This window comes from Centruroides vittatus, unplaced genomic scaffold, assembly GCF_030686945.1.
Source record: "Centruroides vittatus isolate TY-2023 unplaced genomic scaffold, ASM3068694v2 scaffold_899, whole genome shotgun sequence".
NCBI lineage: Eukaryota > Metazoa > Arthropoda > Arachnida > Scorpiones > Buthidae > Centruroides > Centruroides vittatus.
This window is the reverse complement of record NW_027122719.1, coordinates 1,276,282-1,295,983: the sequence shown is the minus strand read 5'-3', so window position 1 is coordinate 1,295,983 and position 19,702 is coordinate 1,276,282. Positions and strand designations below refer to the sequence as shown.

Sequence of the window (19,702 nt, the reverse complement as noted above, 5' to 3'; positions counted from 1 at the left end):
GATCGGCTGCTCTGCTTCGAATCCTTTCTCTCGTCTCGTCACCGCTCCAGATCCCCGATCCACGAAAGAGAAGAATGAAAAATGCCTCGACACGTGGAAGTCATCCCTTTATATCTCCCACCATCCGGGAGCTTTTTCTTTTCCTCCCACGTGACCCTCCAAATAGCCAATCAAAAACCACGGCACAGCAATGACGACAACAGACGGTACGGTACACAACAAAATGGCCGTGCGTTATATCTAAAACCCGATACAACAACATATACGCGACGCGACATAAACGAAAAAACAAACATATAAATAGAACAATCGAACAAAAAAAAAATACATAAATATATACATATAATTAATAGCGGCGAAGCGCTACAATACCATAAAATACGTTGATTTTTGTCTAAATTTTGATTTGTTAATTAAAGAGTTGATTTCTGTAAGATTTTCTTATTTTTAATTTTTATTAACCCTCAATACCGAAATAATCCCGGGATCCCGGGATTAGAAATAAGGACAGGGATCGAATTCCCTAATCAAGATATATCAAATATGGTAAGCACCTGATAACAAAACTAAACACGTATATTTCATATGAACAATCCAACACCTAAAAACATTAATGCATAACAAATGAAAAATTAAACAACTGATAACAGAACTATATCATGATATATCACATAAATTCAACATCTGAATAAAACACTACACGAAAACATATCAAATAAAAGATTAAACAATTAAACACAAAACTTCACCAATATATTATCAAATATAAAAGAAGAATCTCTAAACAAAGCTACAATGAGACATATCAAATAAAAAAATAAACATTGCAAACAAATAACAGCAAAACAACAGCAATACAAAAAAAAACAGCTAAACATCTGAACACAAAACTACACAAACACAAACGGTACATATAAAAATATAAACATATAAACACCAAAGTACACAAACAGATGCATAGAAAAAATTAAACACATGAACACAAAACTACAAAAAGCGGTATTAAATAGACAATTGGACGTCTAGAAACATAATCAAACTAAAATTGGGTGGGAGCTCGTATTTGCTGATCGCTTTCAACATTCGACCGAGTAATCCGAACTCCGTGCGAAATTGCTTCGTCAGACCGTATTTAGACGAGCCATCTTTTAAGGAAGCATCATAGGACAACTCTACTCCTAATGATATGTAAGAATAACGTGTTGCCTCACTCATGGTGATGGGAGAAGTTATTGAACAATATCCGTTCTGGTAGTCGATCAGGGCGCATTTTTAGGTCCTTAGAACATAACGAGGACTCCGCATAATCAGGTGCGTATTTTCTACAAAATGCCTATTATTGAGCTCGCTTAACCCTTTCTCTACTAACTAGACACATATGTTAAGGAGACTGGTAAATTTTACCAGGTGAGACATAGGTTATAATTTCAGATACATCTTTTACTCACTGGGTATATCTGCTGGAGTTTTTATTTGATAAATTTGTCAATAGGTTGCACCATTAATGCAACTGTCATAATTTAATTACTTGTTGTTTCTGCGTGTACATGCTTTTTTAGTCTTTTGTGAAATAATCTGTGTTAGAAAAAAGTGTTTCTCGTACAGTTAATGTTCATATTGCTATTTCTGAGTTTGCTTGTAAAGAGTGTTTTTTTCACAATTTGAAATCCATGGTAAGAAGATATTACGTTTTATTTGACTTTTGGGATAAATACGTCCCACTGGTATTTCAGAGGGACATATTTATCGCAATGCTCCTGACAATACTTTATTTATAACATAATTTTTCGATCTTATTCTTAGAGTATATAGAACGACCTCTAAATGATAATTTCGTCAAGATGAAATAAATGAAAGTTTATTTAAAACCATTTCTTATTTATCGTCTGATGTTTCAACATAAGAGCTTACGAGAAGAAGTGATCACAATCTTTATGTATTGTTAGTGTTCGACCGATTTTTTACAACCGTAACAATGGATTAATTGATACAATAAAATTTTCTGCTGTTGGTACCTGTATGATTGGTACCGAAAAAACATGCCGAAACTTGTAAACAAACTTTAGAAGAAAGAATTTGAATTTTTTGGATAATAACGCAGGAACATGAGCATCTCGATGGAGGGACAGTAAGAAAATCATAGTATTGAGCAATTGGCACAATCTAGAAAGTACATCAGTAAATAGGAGTAAAAGAAATGCTATAAATGTTCACATAGCCTGTCCAATAGCAATTGCATTTTGTAGTCAATTTATGATGGAAGTGGCCAAAATGTCAGTGTCTAAGACTTTGATCGTAAGAGTCAAACGTAGCGGAAGAAGGTATTTTACAAACTACTTATGACAACAATAGTAAACGCATGGATCCTTTTCAAACAGACCTGCTGTAACTCAGATATACCTTTGTTGAGATATCTTGTCCCTTTGGCAAACAATCTAATGGCTACAGGTAAGCCTTTAGCAAAGGTGTAACGTAAGAAATATTCTGGACAACCTTCCAAAATAAGAAAAGCAGTGGGCACATAGGAGATTACCTTCTAGTTGAAGGTAACACCAGAAATTGTGCAAGACGTTCAGCACAAAAATTGAAAAAAACAACTACACAGTTGTATAAAATGCGTTTTGAACCGATCATTCACAAGTCTTTTATTTATCATAAATAAGTTGATTTAAATCCATTTGTTCGCCTTTTCTCCTTTTTCTTTCCTCCATAACTTACGGTTTCAGAACCACTGGGTCGTATGTGTGTCACAGCAAAACACCAGTGGGACAATGGACCAAGGAGTAAAATTTTGCAAAACTTTGAATGGATTTTTTGAATGTATTAAAATTTATTCGGAATAAAAACAGCTTCACTACACAAATAAAAATTTGTAGCGAAAGGGTCATGCGAAAGCGTGTCTGTCGCGTTATAATAATTCTGCAGTACATGTTTTCAATTATATATTTCAATATACAATATCTATAATGATTTTTAGATATATCTATAATCAATATCTAAATATTTTTGCAAATATGTTTCTAATTATTTATATTTTTAAAATAATCTTTTACTCGTTGCTATATTTAATTTGAATTGAGAAACCAGTATTAAGAATTTTCTTCTCTAAATAGGAAAATTTGATTAAAATAATATAAAAATGAATTTTTTAATGATTGATTTCAATTTACTAAATTAATCGATTAGCAGCGAATATCCAGTTTTATTCCCTGATTGTTACTCTGTCAAGCAATCAGGGTCAGTTTCTGGAAAACAAAAAACTACCACAAAGTGGGTGTCGCCTTGACGTGGCTTTGTGGCTTAATGTGTGAAATTTTATCGAAGTTTTACAGATAATATTTTCCACAGACTAAGTACACCCGACAGAAATGTGAAAAGTATTTTAAAACAATTTTTGTGAACTGTTTTGTCACTTTCTTAAAAATTACACTGATTCGTGTTTCTTAAATGTTTTGACAATATACGTAAAAAACGAAAAATGTAAGTGTAGACCATAATTTCAAGTTTTCACAGTTACAAATTCCCCAGATATGCCCAGGATACACATTTTTAACGTCGGACAGAAGAGCTTCAAACGGATCAATGCCATCGAGATATTTCCACCGTCTCTATAGGAATTCCGTAAAATGCAAAGATGTAGGTGATTTGCAGTACAGTCACTTAAATTGCTGGCATTTTTTATTTTAATTTTATGCTAGCTGAAAAAAGCAATACTAGATGAATTATTATTGGTTAATAATAATTAAAACAGCAATTTCCTTGATACTACAACCTTCTGTTTTCAATTTCCATATTCATGCAATTTATTCCATTCTAAACTCTCTTCCATGTGGCATTTTGAAAATATTGATCCAATATTCAAATTATTACTTGACAACAAAGTGTTATGTATGTCATATATTTTTATTTTTATAATTTTAAGTTTCTTATTCTTCAAATTTTGCAATTCTGTTTTGTTATGTATACTTTTGGGACAGCAGAAAAATATATTTTTGTTATCAAATTATTAATGTAATGATTTTTGATAATTTTAAAATTAATGATCAGTGTAAAGTAATTTTCATACACAAATGAAATCATTTACATTTCTCTTAAATTCCTAACAATTCTAAAAAGTAGTAAAATGTTGATTATATATACTGTTGAAAAATAAGGAAAATATTAACATTTTCGTGATCTGTTGATTGGTGGCAACACTGATCGGTTTTTTGCTGTGAGCTCTCCCTACTTTTTTTGTTCTCTTTCCGCCTTTTTTATTTCTTCAGACGTGTGAAGTTGTAGTGTTCCTTTTTTGTTTAAATAAAAGTTTTTTGTTAACTAGAGAAGTGTGTGTTAGAGGTTCTCACATCAAGTCTCAACATATACAATATTTTTGGGTGTACATTACCTCATTGCAGAGGCGTAGCTACCGTGGAGCAGTTTGCTCCAACTGCTCCAGGCGCACGAATCACGAGGGCGCCAAGTTAGAAAGGGCGAAATAAAAACTTGTAAAAACATTCGTAAAAGTTTTTTTGAATTTAATAATCACTCAATTCACTATTAGATTTGATTCCGTTCTACAATTATGTACACTTTTCAAGCGTTTATCACCTGCATATCTTGTCGCGTCATCTGATAAAAATATTCTGGAAGGATCAGAATTGTTACAATCGGCATATCCCTCCCACATTTCGCCTAGTTTTGGACCTCAACTGCTTCGATTTAAAATGCGTTTTTATACTCAGGTAAAAGAAATTACTTCTATACGCCAAGTTGCCGAACTACTTTTAATTCACACCGCAGTCTCAAGTAGCTTCTCAGACATTATTGCTGTATGCCTCATTTTTTTTAACTTTACGGGCGACGAAAACGATAGCAGAACGAAGTTTTTCAAAACTAAAATTAATCAAAACTTATTTAAGAAGCAGCGTGTCACAACATCGTCTTAGCTCTGACTACTATATCAATTGAAAAAAACAATAGCTTGTCAATTTGATCGGGAGAAAGTGATTGACCGATTTACATACGAAAAAGCGAAAACACAATTTTGAAGTTTTTAAAATCTATTATTATGTATTTGTTATGAAACTAAACATGCATACATTTTGTCTACAGTTTATATAATATGTAGTAAATATTATTAGTAGCCAGGCCGGATGGCCGAGCGGTTAAGGTGGCAACCTACCGCTCTGGGGGACTCGGGATCAAATTCGGACGGGTCGAAAAATTCCTAGGAATTTCTCGGAGTTGGTCCTCATATAACACACTCTGAGTAAATTGTCTCTGCTCCGCCAAATGGCACTATAGAGTACAAAAAAACTATGTCTTAATCATAGGCCTGGTCTGGCACCCAGTAATCACTGAGATGTTTGGACTTACAAGCTCGAACCCGAGTTAAGTGCTCGGACTCTGGTAATGCTACCCAATAGAGACCATACATCCTCGCCTTCCTCGCTCTCGAGTCCAACCCTCTTACATGGACATACGTTTTGGTGCAGCCTGTTCTGCGCATAGAGTTTTCTACCAAACAGAGACCAGCTCTTATAAACGGTTAGTGGGGTCCTCTTCCCTAGAAAGGGGAACCCTGCTCAGTGAATCAACCTTGTCAGCCTCTCGGAAGAAGTCCTCAGTTAGAGGACAGTCAAATACAGTCGCACCTCGCGTCTCCGCGAGGGCACCCACAGGAGCAGCTATCATCTCCTTGTCTGAACTTGGACTTGAACTGGGGAAAACCTCCCACGTCCGGACAGTATTTGCATTATGTACCAATTACAATTCACTGGAGTTCGGACAACTTCAAACTCGAAGGCGTAGATTGACCTACCTACCATACTTTGAGTCCAGCGGTCTTGCCGGAGGGGGGTTGGTCCGTCCGTATATGTCGGCCCTGTCCCTCTCCATCCGGCCGCCTCATTGTGGGCCTGCCCGAACTCATAATGGGCTTGCTAAAATGATGCCCTCATAGTATCCATAGAGTGATAAGAGTTAAAAAGAGTACCCCGTACTTAAAAAGTTGCAATTTATTTTATTAATATTTTTATATTTACTAAATTAAATATCTTATTGTTGAAATGCCTCGAGCCGCAAATAAATTGTTATTAAATGAAGTTTTAAATCGAAATAATTAAATATATGTGTTAAAATTAAATGTTCAAAATAAATTTCGCGAGACTTCTTCTGAGGAACTAGGGAACGCATGTATTCTACTTGCTCCAGGGCGCTGAATATGCAGCTACGCCACTGGTGAGGGGATCCCTCCGGTAGTCACAGGGTTCCTAGGGATGGTTCCCATTTTTTCTAATAGTGGCAGTGATTTGGTTAATGTCCGCTAATTCTTCAAGACCATAGATAATATATCTCGTTTGGCTGGGTGGAACAGTGAAGTGAAGTTGGCTGTCTTACAAGCTCGGTTAAAAGAGAGACCATTATCGACGTTCTTCATCTTGGCTGATCAAGATCCTTGTATGTTTGAGGGAATTAGGCAAAAATTAATTCAATGTTACGAAAAACAAGAACTTAAGGAAAAGAATGCACTCGACCAACTCTTACGTATTAAGCAGAACCATGATGAGACGGTATGTGACTATGTCATCTGCATGAATACATTGTTGTCGAAAGCCGCTTCCAATAACGAAAAAATCGGTGCCTTGAGGGATGACATTATTAGAGAAAGATTTATAAAGGGCCTACGGTCCCAGCTAAAAGGATACGTATTAAGGAGAGAACCCCAGACCTTGGATCAGGCAATTAAGGAAGCGGAGGGGGAAGAACAGGTCGAACTCGAGTGTAACGTTAGTAGAGAAAATAAATTCGTACACACCATTGAAATAAAGAACCCAACCGCTAATGAGGACCCGAATGGTGTGGTGAATAATGTGAAAACGAAGGAAGACGATAGACTTGAAAGGTTGGAAAAAATGGTGGAGTCGTTATGTGGCACTGTTAATGGTTTGGTCGAAAGACTAGGTGAAAATCTAGATAAAAATAAGGATAGCCTGAACCCTTCTGGCCTAAAAAGGTGTTATATTTGTAGGAGTCCTCACCACCTGGCCCGCCAATGCCCTCAACGGAATAGAAATGATTTAAACTAATTACGGGGCGTGATGATAGCCAGTATCACGTCCCATTCATCGAGCTAACCCTGGCCCCTAATGTGTTCTTCTCTAAAAAGGGCTTTCCCCTCATTCTTGGTGATGTATATGGTACAGTACCAGTATCAAGTTCCTGGTCGATACGGGTGCGGAAAGGTCTGTGCTAAACCTGAAGATCGCTCAGAGCGAGATATGGAGTAGGGGACCAAATGGTGCACTTAACAGAAGCTGGAAACGACTACGAGGAATCGGTGAGGAGGTTATCGAATGCGAGTGCGAGTCTAATATCAAGATCGAAAGAGGAGGGAGAACTCAAAATGTTCAAATGACTTGCATGCACTTGCCATCCGAAGTTGAATACGAAGGAGTATTGGGGATGGATGTGTTAAACAGATTCCCGGAAGTATTAATTGAAACAGGTGAGAATGTAACATCTTGGAAGGGAACCGAAATTGATGACTTTTATCAGTGTTGTGGATTCAAAAAGGAGGAATCCGATAGTATAGTGGAGATTGATTTATCCCATTTAGGAGACTACGAAAAAAAGGAAGTGGAACGTATGTTTACTGAACACCCCGGATGTTTCGCACAAAAAATAGAAGATTTGACCGGTACTAAGGAATTTCTTCACACGCCTATTGTTAAAAGTAACAAAATAATTAATACAAAACAATATAGAGTACCGCAATGTTATTTGAGTGAATTAAAGAAAATGATAGTTTCATATCTGAAGGCAGGGATATGCGAGGAGAGTACATCTGAATGGAATTCCCCCTTCACATTGTCCCGAAGTAGTCCGGCGAGTTAAGGGTTACTCTCGACCTACGAAAAATTAACGAAGTAACCCAGTCCCAGGAGTTCCCTCTAGCCCGTGTGGATGAGATCTTAACGAAGTTTCAGGGAAGCAAATTCTTCTCGGTAGTCGACCTATAGTCTGGATATTTCCAGATACCCATACATAAATCAACCCGTCATTTCTTTGCTTTCTCTACTCCGTGGGGAAAATTTCAGATGTGCCGCCTCCCGCAAGATGGAAAGAATAGTGGGAGGTATTTTCAATACGCCATGTCTAGGCTATTGGGGAGACTCATAGATATCAATTGTTTCGTCTTTCAAGACGATATCGTATTGTTCTCCCAATCCTTTGAAGATCACGTGAAACTCCTAAGGGAGGTAATTTCTATATTAGACAAAGCCAACTTGAAATTGCACCCGAAAAAGTCTAAATTCATGGTGAAAGAAGTGCGGTATCTGGGACACATCATCAATAGTGAAGGGATACGACCTGATCCCTGCAACTTGGATGCGATCAAACAAGTCCAACCCCCGCGTAATGTGAAAGACGTCAGGAGTTTCCTCGGGATGGTGAGATTCTTCCGCAACTTTATCTCCAACTTTGCCGAGATTGCTCTTCCTCTTACATATCTGACTTAAAAAAATGAGGTTCCTATGGGACGACCAGTGCCAATCAAGTTTCGAAAAATTTAAAGAACTATTATCTAAACCCCCTATACTATCTCATCCTGACTTTAAAATACCTTTTTTCATGCACTCGGACGATTCAAATGTCTGGGCTGGTGCGGTCTTAGAACAGGAGAGGGAAGGAAAACTCATTCCCATCGGCTACTTTAGTAGGAAGTTCTGCCGAATTAAAATATTCCACTATCGAAAAGGAATGCTACTCAATAATCTTAGCCCTCCGCCACTTTAAACATCTTATTCTAGGTCAGAGGGTTACTGTGCTTTCCGACCACAAACCTTTAACCTTTGTGAAAAATATAAAGAATCAGAATAATCGCCCCATGAGATGGGCCGTTGAATTATCTAATTTTGATTTAGTCATTACGCATGTTCAAGGGAAGAGTAACCCAGTTGCTGATTTATTGTCTCGACCGCATTGTAGTAGAGAAGAAGCCTCCTCAAACGGCGATGTCATTAATTGCATCAGTGAAGAGTTGTGGAAAAAGGTAAAGAAGTCCCAGATTGAAAACAGAAAATTCGGTCCAATGAGAAATCATTTAATTAAGTCCCCACCCTCTTACAATGATTACCCGAGTAGTGGCATACTTCCTGAGTATCAAATAGATGGTGATGTATTAGTCCACGTACGACCGGGGCGGTTTGGAATACGTCAATGGAGGCGTGTTTGTGTAGGGGAAACAGCAATCAATGACGTAATAAAAGCATTCCACGAATCACCATTAGCCGTACACTACGGCAAAGAAAAAACATGTGACCTGATCAGCCGTTACTACTACTTCAAGAAGATGCAAAAACTCGTCGATAGATTCATGATGTTCTGAAAGTTTGCCAACAACATAACTTATATCAAGGAAGAGCCCCCTTTCAAGAAACGAAAGTAGCTAATTATCCGTTTCAAAAAGTGTCAATCGATGTAGTTGGCCCTTTAAATCAAATACATAAGGGTAACCGTTATATTCTCACCATAATTGACATGTTTACTCGATACACAGAAGCCTTCCCTTTAAAGGACCAATCTGCAGCCTCCGTGGCCAATGTGTTTTTCGAGAGGATAGTTTGCAGATATGGCAGTCCCGAGATCATCATCTCCGACCGGGGCACTAATTTTACGTCTTCCATCTTTAATAAAATGTGCAACATTCTTACCGTCAAGCACAATGTTACAACATCATATCGCCCTTGTTCGAACTCAGTTTGTGAACGGGTGAACAAATCCATCAGTAACCTTCTGGCCAGAATATCAGGCGGCAGCAATAACAATTGGGATACCTTCTTACAGTCTGCTGTGTTCGCTTATAATAATGCTACACACTCCTCTACTAATGAGTCACCCTCATTTTTTCTTTACGGATTTGATCCTAAATTCCCTCATGCGTTCCCTGTTGAACAGACAAATTACCACCCAGGTATTCCGGAGTACCGGGATTTTCTTATGTCTAAGCTACGATGCATCCGTGAATCAGCGTACGAATTAAGTCGCAACCGTAACAAACTTAACCGTAACCGCATCAACACAGGGAGGAAGGTGAGGAGCTTTGAAGTAGGGCAAAAGGTTTGGATGTTGCGGAAAGGGAAGAAACAAGGCAAGTTTTCTCCAAAATATTTAGATCCATTTCGTGTCTCCAGCCTCCTGGGGCCTGTTAACTCGGAAATCGAAAATTGTAATAAAAAGAAAAAATTTGTTGTACATATTGAAAGACTAAAACCGTAATTCTCAAGCTTCCGTGAGCCTAGGCGGAAGCGTAATATCCCAATCGGAGACGAAGGATCACAATCCAGAGAAATCGAGGAGATTGAAGAGGAAGAAGACCATGGGCGTAGCCAGGAAGGGGCATGGGTGGGCACAGCCCCCTAGTTAACCTGGTGCCCCTCCCCAGAAAATTACAGCCCGGCCCCCATGCAGTTAATCTTGTGCCCCTCCAGAAAATTACAGCACGGCCCCTCCAGTTAACCTGGTGCCCCTCCCAGAAAATTACATCCTTTTCTAGGCCCCTCCCATAACAAAATCCTGGCTACATCCCTCACCTACCCACTGCGCAACAGGCGAGCTATAACAGGTATAATCAACATAACTAGCAGCATCAAGGAGGCAACGAGAATTCGGGTAATGAAACCGTACCAGAACAGAGAGGTAGGATCTCCCACCCGTGTAACTTACGGGGGCGGAAAGTGGACTATCGCCGGCTTCACTTTGGAAGATGAATTGTAGTTCATCATGCATAAATGGTTGTGTATCTTCATATTAATGTTTCTGTTAATTGTTAATATGTCTTTTGATGGGGGCGTATGTGGCTTTATTAAGCCTTGTTATTTATTTTTCTTTTCTTTACTTTCCTTATACTATCTTTTTGCGGTAAAAACTATACTTCCAGCTTCTGTTTACTTAACCACACTATAGTTAGTTAACCCATGTAGTCTGAACTGTAATAAAACAAAAGGGGGTGACACCCGATCGGTCGAGGGTTTACGGGCAGAGGAGAGAGGGAGATTGGAACGAAAGGAAGGAAGATTTTTCGGGGAGAGAGGAAAGCAGGACGAGCACGTAACAAAGACGGATCAAGGAACGGATCCCGAGGTTTTTTTTATTATTATTGCCAGTCACCCCTTTGAACTTTTTCATTCTGACAATTCCTGTATAATTCTTATCAATCTTATCTTGCTCTAGGGCCCTTTTCTTTGTAAATTTAGTTAAACTATGGTTAAGCTAGACAAAAGTTAGAATAAGTCCTTTGTTTTGTCGGTACGTGGGGACCAATTGGTGATATTGTTACGGGTGGTCCCAAGTGTCTTTGTATTTTCTTAGTAAGTGTGTACAATTGTTTTTTTGGAAACTATCGATGTTAACTGTAATTAATAAACTTTTTAAAATTGTAATTTTGTTTTGTAATTTTGTAAACTTTTGTTCGAAATTTCGAACAAAAATGTAAAGCCTGAAGATGGCCTATTATAGTAGGCTGACATCGTTCGGAATAAAACAATAAGCTCAGCGAATATAAAACGGGTGTGTTTATTTATTAATTGATTTAAACAATGCTGAGGAGATAGTTAGATAGATAGTTAACAATTATATGTTATTTACTGTTATAGAATAAATACAAAAGATATTTAATAATTGAAAAATTAGCCTACATATATGGAAATCATAAGAAGTTAATATATTTTTTAATTTTGTGAAATTGAGTTTTTTGGATTTTTATTTACAGCTTAAGTAGTAAATATTATTAGGTATTCCGTACTTAAAGAATTATATTTGCATTTACTAAATTGAATATCTAATTATTGAAAATGCCTTGAAATATCAAATAAATTATTAGCGAGGTTGAGGCCGAAGTTTTCAACGCAAAAACGTGTACGTCGGACGTTCAGCGCCGTCTTCCTGTAAGCGCAGAAGTTTGACAATGGCGTTTGGAACGTCAGCGGAATCAAGTTCGACGTTCCAAACGCCATTGTCAAACTTCTGCGCTTACAGGAAAGCGACGCTGAACGTCCGACGTACATGTTTTCGCATTGAAAACTTCGGCCTCAACCTCGCTATTATTGAGTAAAGTTTTAAATCGAAATAATTAAATATACTTTTTTAAGTTACATGTTGAAAACAAATTTCGCGAGATCTCTTCTAAGGAATTAGGGGGCGCACCGACTCTACTTTCTCCAGGGCGCTGAATATGTAGCTACGCCACTGCCTCATTGTATTATCTTTCAAGCCAAAGGGGGTTATAACTATGTAAGAAAATCAAATAAATTAAATTTGCTACAAGTGTAGCTTATAGCATTAAAAATATCTCGAAATATGCCTCTTACAATAGGCATATCAAATACTTTCTGTTCTGGAAAAACTGGAAAATTATTTACGCAAAATATACAGCTATCTTATAATGAAACAATAATTATGCAAGTTACATCTATAAAAGATCATGATTAACAGTTTAAAAATATTTTTGCAGCATTATAATATACTGGAGGAGGGGTAGATTTAGCTTAAAATATTTTTGCACTACAACTGTTATATTTATATATAACAATATAAATATATAATAATATATTTTTTTGAATAATTGTATTTCTTTTCAAAATTATGTTCAGGAGGTCTCAAAACGTGGAGATTTACAAAAAACTCCGAGCGTCAAATTTGACACGATTCTAATGCTTTCCCTCCTTATGTATACATAACAGCCGGGAAATTAAGAATGTTTAGAAATGCATTTAACTTATCGCTACATATTATTTTGTCTATTTTAGAAACGTTTAAATAAAGCACTAAAGAAAAAAAATATCTTGTTATTTACTTTCAAAATTGAAAAACAAAACTAAATAGGGTCATTTTGACTCTCACCATCTCAGTTAAAGGTTAAAACTCTTCCTTTCCTTTGCACATTTTTACACACCGAATTAAAATACAGTATTCTAGTTCGTTGCCTTTACACAACACAAATGGTACGTCTCCTGACTAAAAGAAAAATACCGGGCGTGTATTCTATTTTCTTTAAACATGACGTCGCTACAGCCACTCTATGTCGAATATTCGAGCTCGCTGCTATGAACACAGATTTTTGTATGTTCATATGAGTTCGGCCAAGCCCACAATAGGACTGAATGGTAAGAAACAGGGCATGACATATCTGGGCCAACTCACTCCTGAAATCTCTGGTCAAACACATCAGACTCGAATTAGGGTTTTCAAAGCGGTATGTCGGTTCCTTTACTACATTTGTCTTTTTTCGGTGGCTCCTTCCGCTCTATGCGCGCTAAGAGAGTCTTCTGCCTTCTTTATATTCGGCTAGGCACACAATGAAAAAGTGTATAGAGAGGAACGAACCGATCTGGACAAACTGCCGTGAAAAACTGGATTTTTTCCTCCGTTCTGATCTATCTCAATTTTTCTAGAGCGGTAGCAAGTTCTCAATAATCCGGCCTTCTTACCACATCTGCCAAGAATTTGTGAATTGCAGATTATGTATGAGTGTATGAGGCAGTCATTCATCACTGAGGCCAAATCTCATGCTGTCTGGTCAACTGAAAGTTGAAAGACAACTTATCTGGTATAACCTTCATTTAAATATCCACGGAAGCATCTGCAAATAAATTTAGCTCAGCGATCAGTATAGAAATCATTTAGGAGATTGCTTAATGGTCAAAGCGGTAAAAGCATTTCCGTCATTTTTTAAATGTTTTTATGAAACTTATATTTAAATATTCATGTATTTTATTTTAAAAGTATAAAGCTGGATAAAGGACCTCCAAGTTTATTGGAACATCATTTCTTTAAAAAAATATTTATATATTAAATTTAAATTACAGTGATACCTCGGTTTTCGTCGATAATCCGTCCGAAAACAATCAGCAAAATCCGAAACCGACGAAAACCGAGGCAACTATTTCCATATGAATCAATGTAAATTCATTTAATTCGTTCTAGACACTTCAAAATACATACCAAAAACACATTTTATAGAGAATTAATATAGTGTTAAATACAATAAGAAATTAATATAAAAGACTAATCTAAAGGAAAGCGATGGAATTGTTTGGCTAGACATGCAAAGTAATGTCTTGTCTTATAGAAGCTAGTTGGACATGAGCTTCTAGCCTACATCGCCCCGTGGCAGAGTGTGACGTAATTGTCATGTAATAGTAGTTGTATGCGTTTATGATGGTCGTATCGCGGGGAATAATGCCTTCCGGGAGGTCCGTTTAAGGATAACTGGCCCCTATTCAGGCGTTACAGACGTGGAGAAAACCTGGAAAACTCCACGCGGCCAGCCCGTCCTGGCGAAGCGCGAACCCACGACCGAACTCACAGTGTTAACGGAACGGAAACTTTGGCCAATGGTGGGCTGTCGCGGGTAATGCTCACACAACGAGAAATAACACCACACTGAGCCGGAAACGCGTGGGTCGCCCTTTGTTTTCTCAAAATTAGCAGCGAGGTCACTTGGACACGCCGACGAAAACCGAGACAGATTTTTCGCGAAAAAAATCGACGAAAACCGAAACCGACGATAACCGAAGTCAACCAGAACTGAGGTATTACTGTATTCTTATTTTTTCAATTTAAATAATTTAAGTTCGAAAATTATTACGTTAAAATTTATTCGGAGATTCGTTTACTGCAAACAGAAATTTTTGTAAATCGAAAATGTCTTCTAATCTAACTGAAGAAAGATTTGAATATTTGGAAAATTCAAAATTTTCTGAAGACGAGAGGGATTCTTCCGATGCCAATAATTTGGAAAATATTTCAGAATCGCCCTCATCCAAGATCAATCATCATAACTCGATGGATTCACAAGCGATTGTAGGAGGTGTTAAATTTAAGTTCACAAAGACAGCGGAAAGTGGAGATAGCGAAATTAAATCCTCTCAAGTTAGGAAAAAAGTCATCTGTAGCTTAAGTTCCTTAATAGAAATGATTGGTGAGACATTATCTTCCAAAGATATGGATGAGATCATTCAAGAGTTTGATCATCGCGATGGAAACGTAGAAATACAGAAACTTCTTTTAATATTGGAAAAATTGAATGAAGAAGATGAACAAAGTTCGGATGATAACAGATCATACTTGGACAATGTCGAAGAGTTAAGAAGAAGAATGAAATGTTTAGGAATAATAACTAAAATATTAGGAAAAAATATAACAGAAGAAGATCTTCAAGACATGTTAGCAGAAGATTTAGATTTTCAAGAAAAATCGGGAACGGTCGATTTTACTAGGCTCTTGACATTGATGGAAGAAAAGATGACAGATTTTATATCAAGTGATAACAGCTGCGGAGAGATTGCAGAATTAGGTAAAGATAAGATCTCGCTGACAGAGATACAGAACGTTATGACTTCGTTAGGAAATGTGATGATTAATTTAGGTCAAAATATCGCTGATGACGAATTTCGGAACATGTTAAAGAAGGAAACATCAGGCGAAGATTTCGATTTCCCTCAACTTCTGGTTAACAGGATGGAGAAGGAGATGATTGATAGAGACGATGATTCCGATATCATCAAGGATTTTCGCGTTTTCGATCCTCGAGGGACTGGTTACATACACGTTGACGAAATTCGTAAGGTGATGATGAATTTCGGAGATAAACTCAGTGAAGAAGAAATGGAGGAATTTCTCAAAGATGTAGAAATTGATGGGCGTGGTCAGTTCAATTACGTGGCCTTCGTCACTAAAATAACTTCAAAGAAAAAAGAAAGATTGTAGTCTATGGTTTTGCTCTCGGTTCTAAATTAATTCAAAATTATTCTTATTATTCCTCAAATAAATAAAAATTAAATCTTATTTTTATATTTTCTTTTAATTTATTCAATAAAGGATATTTATTTTCTTTTTTAATATTACTCCGCATATTTAAATAAATAAGTCATCTTTTATAAAAACTGTAAAAATACTGTATGAACTGTAAGAAAAATTAATACCATATGATGTAAGCCTACATTATTATGATAAGTACAATAGACCCCTATAACACGGATTCATATAACATGGATTCGTATAACACGGCGAAAAAATTGCGATCGGGTTCGTATAACACGCTAGAAGAGACTCGTATAACACGGTAAATGACTCGTGTCGCGACAAGATTGGTCGAATCTAGACCGATAGCGGACATTGCACAAACAATTGAGTTTAAACGAGCAGCGGACCTACTAAAAACCACTTATTATTTAACGGCCATAAAAATTATATTTTTATTAACCACTCTAAAATTCATAATTTGATATGTATAAGGTAATAAAAACTATTCAATTATAATTGAATAAATAATATAGGATAACATATTAACCAGAGATATTAGCGAAATTTGCAGTCATCGGTTATGTTTTATGTTTTCATTTCCATTTTGCTTGCATTTTAATTATTCTCTAATGATTTTGTTTTTCAAATTATTGAAAATATCATCAATATATTACTACTCAGACACCTTATACCTCTGAGAAATTATTAATTTACTAATGCAAACGTTTTCCACCTGTTCCACAGGTCATCTTCAAGCAATTTTTTACTTCTAGAATGTTATCTCGTGCAGATTCGAATATAAGCCTATATGCGCACGATATTTCAAATTTTAAAAAACCGTTGGAACATTCCATGTAAAATATAAAATATAAACAATAATAAAAAACATTAATACAATTAATTAAATAAACATATTGATCCGCTAAATAATAATTTAAGGGACGTAAGCTAACATAATATATATCTATAATTATATGGGATGAGGATTTTATTCAAGTATATCATCAATATATTTAAAACTTGTCATCTTTTATTGTTAAGTTTTATTTACTTATTATTTAAAATAATGTTCCATTTGATTACAGTATAGGATACGTTTTAAACGCAGTTTATTGATATATTTTTATAAATTTTTTGTCTTTAACTGTGAGTATAATTATTATAGAATATTTATTATTGTAATTAATATATATGAATGAAAAATATTGCATAAAGATTAAGAGAGATTTAAGATAATTGTTGTATTTTATTCTGGTCATCAAATTTATAAATTTATTTATTTCAACATCACGAAAAGATGAATGAAGAATTTTCATAATCAATTTTTGGAACGATAATTTTCTAAACAAATTATGGAAACGTATTTATTTCTGTTTTTAAATTACTCATTAAAAAATTATTTTTCAAAATATATAATTTTCGATTTTGAAGTAATATCTAATTTTATAAATTAAACAATTTTTAATTAAATTTCATTCAGCTAGTTAAGAACTTCTATTATATAAGTCCATTAAAGTAATATTATGAGAATCCTCTGAAAACAAATTGTTTTTTTTTTTTGGTTATATCTTACTTTTACATCCTAAATTTACTTTTCACTTTGATTTATCTTGAAAAATTTCAAAAAAAAAAGATAAAAATTATATTTCTAGAAATAGCCTTTACCTGTCAACAAAATGTTTACAGAAATGTCACTTATTATGTAATCATTGAATACATTTTTAAACAAAATTATACATTTTCCAATGTTAACTCAGGATACCATTTCTTCAAAATATGAAGTTAAGACTATTTACAAAAATTTTTACATTTTCGAGTCTATCTTTTAATCCTTTACACTACTCCAGAAGTAACAGTCACTATGGTTAAAGAACTAACTTCTTTTACAAAGGTAAAAATAAGTAAAAATTCACAAAGTAAAAACGATCTAGTGTCAGCCTTTTATTAGAGGTTCTGACACTAGATCGTTTTTACTTTGTCTTTTATTAGAGGTTGTGATTTTAGTGAAAGGTGTCAGAACCTCTAATAAAAGGCTGACACTAGATCGTTTTTACTTTGTGAATTTTTACCTATTTTTACCTTTGTAAAAGAAGTTAGTTCTTTAACCATAATGACTGTTACTTCTGGAGTAGTGTAAAGGATTAAAAGATAGACTCGAAAATGTAAAAATTTTTGTAAATAGTCTTAACTTCATATTTTGAAAAAATTATACATATTTACACGAATACACACACATATTAAGGACTTAAAATATTCTACATAGAAATATTATTATAAAAGTTTAATTGAAATTTAATAAAACATTTTTATTTTAATATAATCAGTATTTAAAAGGTATATAGATATAAATATTACTAAAATATTTTTATTTTTTCTGATTTGTTTTATTAACTAGAAAATATTTTTGACATAAATAAAATAATAATAATTTATTCCACTAGATGGCACCTGTGGATTATACAAAACAGTTTCTTATATTTATTTTATCTCAGTTTAGTATATTCCTTTGATTAAAAATAAATTAAAAATATCAAAGAAACAAACCTGAAGTATCAATTTTTCTGTAATATTATATATCAAAGAAACAAACCTGAAGTATCAATTTTTCTGTAACTCTCATTTAAAAGGACCGCTATATAAGCCTATTGCTATAATGATATAATGTAATGTTTATGATTTAATAAAAATAAATATTTGATGTAATTTTTGTTTTAATATTGGAATACCGAGCGAGTTTGAGACTCTACAAGTCTTCAAGAATCTATTTAGAAATGAAATTACGAAATAATATATTATTAAAACTCGAGAAGAGCGTCAGAAGGTTTTGACGAAACTTTTTCTGATTATATGCTAATTAAAAGTGAAATGTGAAATGCAATATTTTAAGATAAGAGTTTTTTGTCTGTAATAAACATCAAGAAATACTTACATCAATTCATGAATTTTAAAATTCTGATATACAAATTTACCTGTCAGAAATCTAAAATGAAAACTTCCGAAAATCGTTAAATATTAATTATTTAAGTGTCTATATATCGTGTTACACGCTGTCATAATAATTTTACTCGTTTCTTACAAGTCAAAAATAATGTGCATTACCATGATGCATATATATGCCTAATAAGTAATACAATCATGCAGTTTCATTATAAATAAAAATTGCAATGTAAAATTTTATTTATTTATCTTCTTACGCGTAAAAGCTCAGTTAAAAAGTGATAAATTCAGGTTCTGTTCGATATAATAATATCAATTGATACATTAATGTTATTAAATTTCATTATTCATCTTATATTTATTGAGATTCAGTAAATATATTATGCAATATATTTCAAGAAACGTTAATATTTCATCTGTTTAAATACGTTATATACTATTTTTTAAATAAATCATTCAATAAAAATCATAAAATTTTATATATTTATAATTATTTTTTATGCGCTATGCATAACTTTTATGAAAAAAGAGCAAAGCTTCGAACTAGATTTTAATATTTGAATCATTAAATTGAATCAATAATAAATTGCTTTATGACATTTTTTCATTGAAAATGATTTTTTGAGAATAAAATTATGTTAAGACTTGCAGTATAGTAATTAGCGATGAATGATATATTCGTATAAGATTTTAAAATAAACGCTTTTAAATGATAAATAAACAAATACACATGTTAATTTTGATGTTAAAAATACTTCGAAATATAACTTGTTTTATTATCAACCGATTAAAACTTTTTGCTTACAGATTTGAAATTAATATTCAAATATAAATGCGTTATCGTGCAAACAAAATCTTCCAAGTGATCAAGTAGCAATTATGTCATCTCTTTGCAAACAAATTCTGACAAAAAAGAGAATATGTTGTGGAAAATAGCAGCAGTATTACGTAACACAAGTTATTGATCTTATAAGAA

At 34.4% G+C, this 19,702-nt stretch overlaps 1 protein-coding gene across 1 annotated transcript; it reads left to right on the top strand.

Annotated features, from left to right (window-relative positions):
- The first annotated feature begins 14,618 nt into the window (after positions 1 to 14,618).
- On the top strand, positions 14,619 to 15,803 carry LOC136990272 (uncharacterized). Its single transcript, XM_067288657.1, has one exon. It carries the CDS (start codon positions 14,689 to 14,691, stop codon positions 15,751 to 15,753), a length of 1,065 nt encoding a protein of 354 aa, XP_067144758.1. The 5' UTR covers positions 14,619 to 14,688; the 3' UTR covers positions 15,754 to 15,803.
- The last annotated feature ends 3,899 nt before the right edge of the window (positions 15,804 to 19,702 follow it).

Excerpts from the sequence above, each read along its gene's own strand:
- LOC136990272 (XM_067288657.1), top strand. The coding sequence starts at position 14,689 with ATGTCTTCTAATCTAACTGAAGAAAGATTTGAATATTTGGAAAATTCA.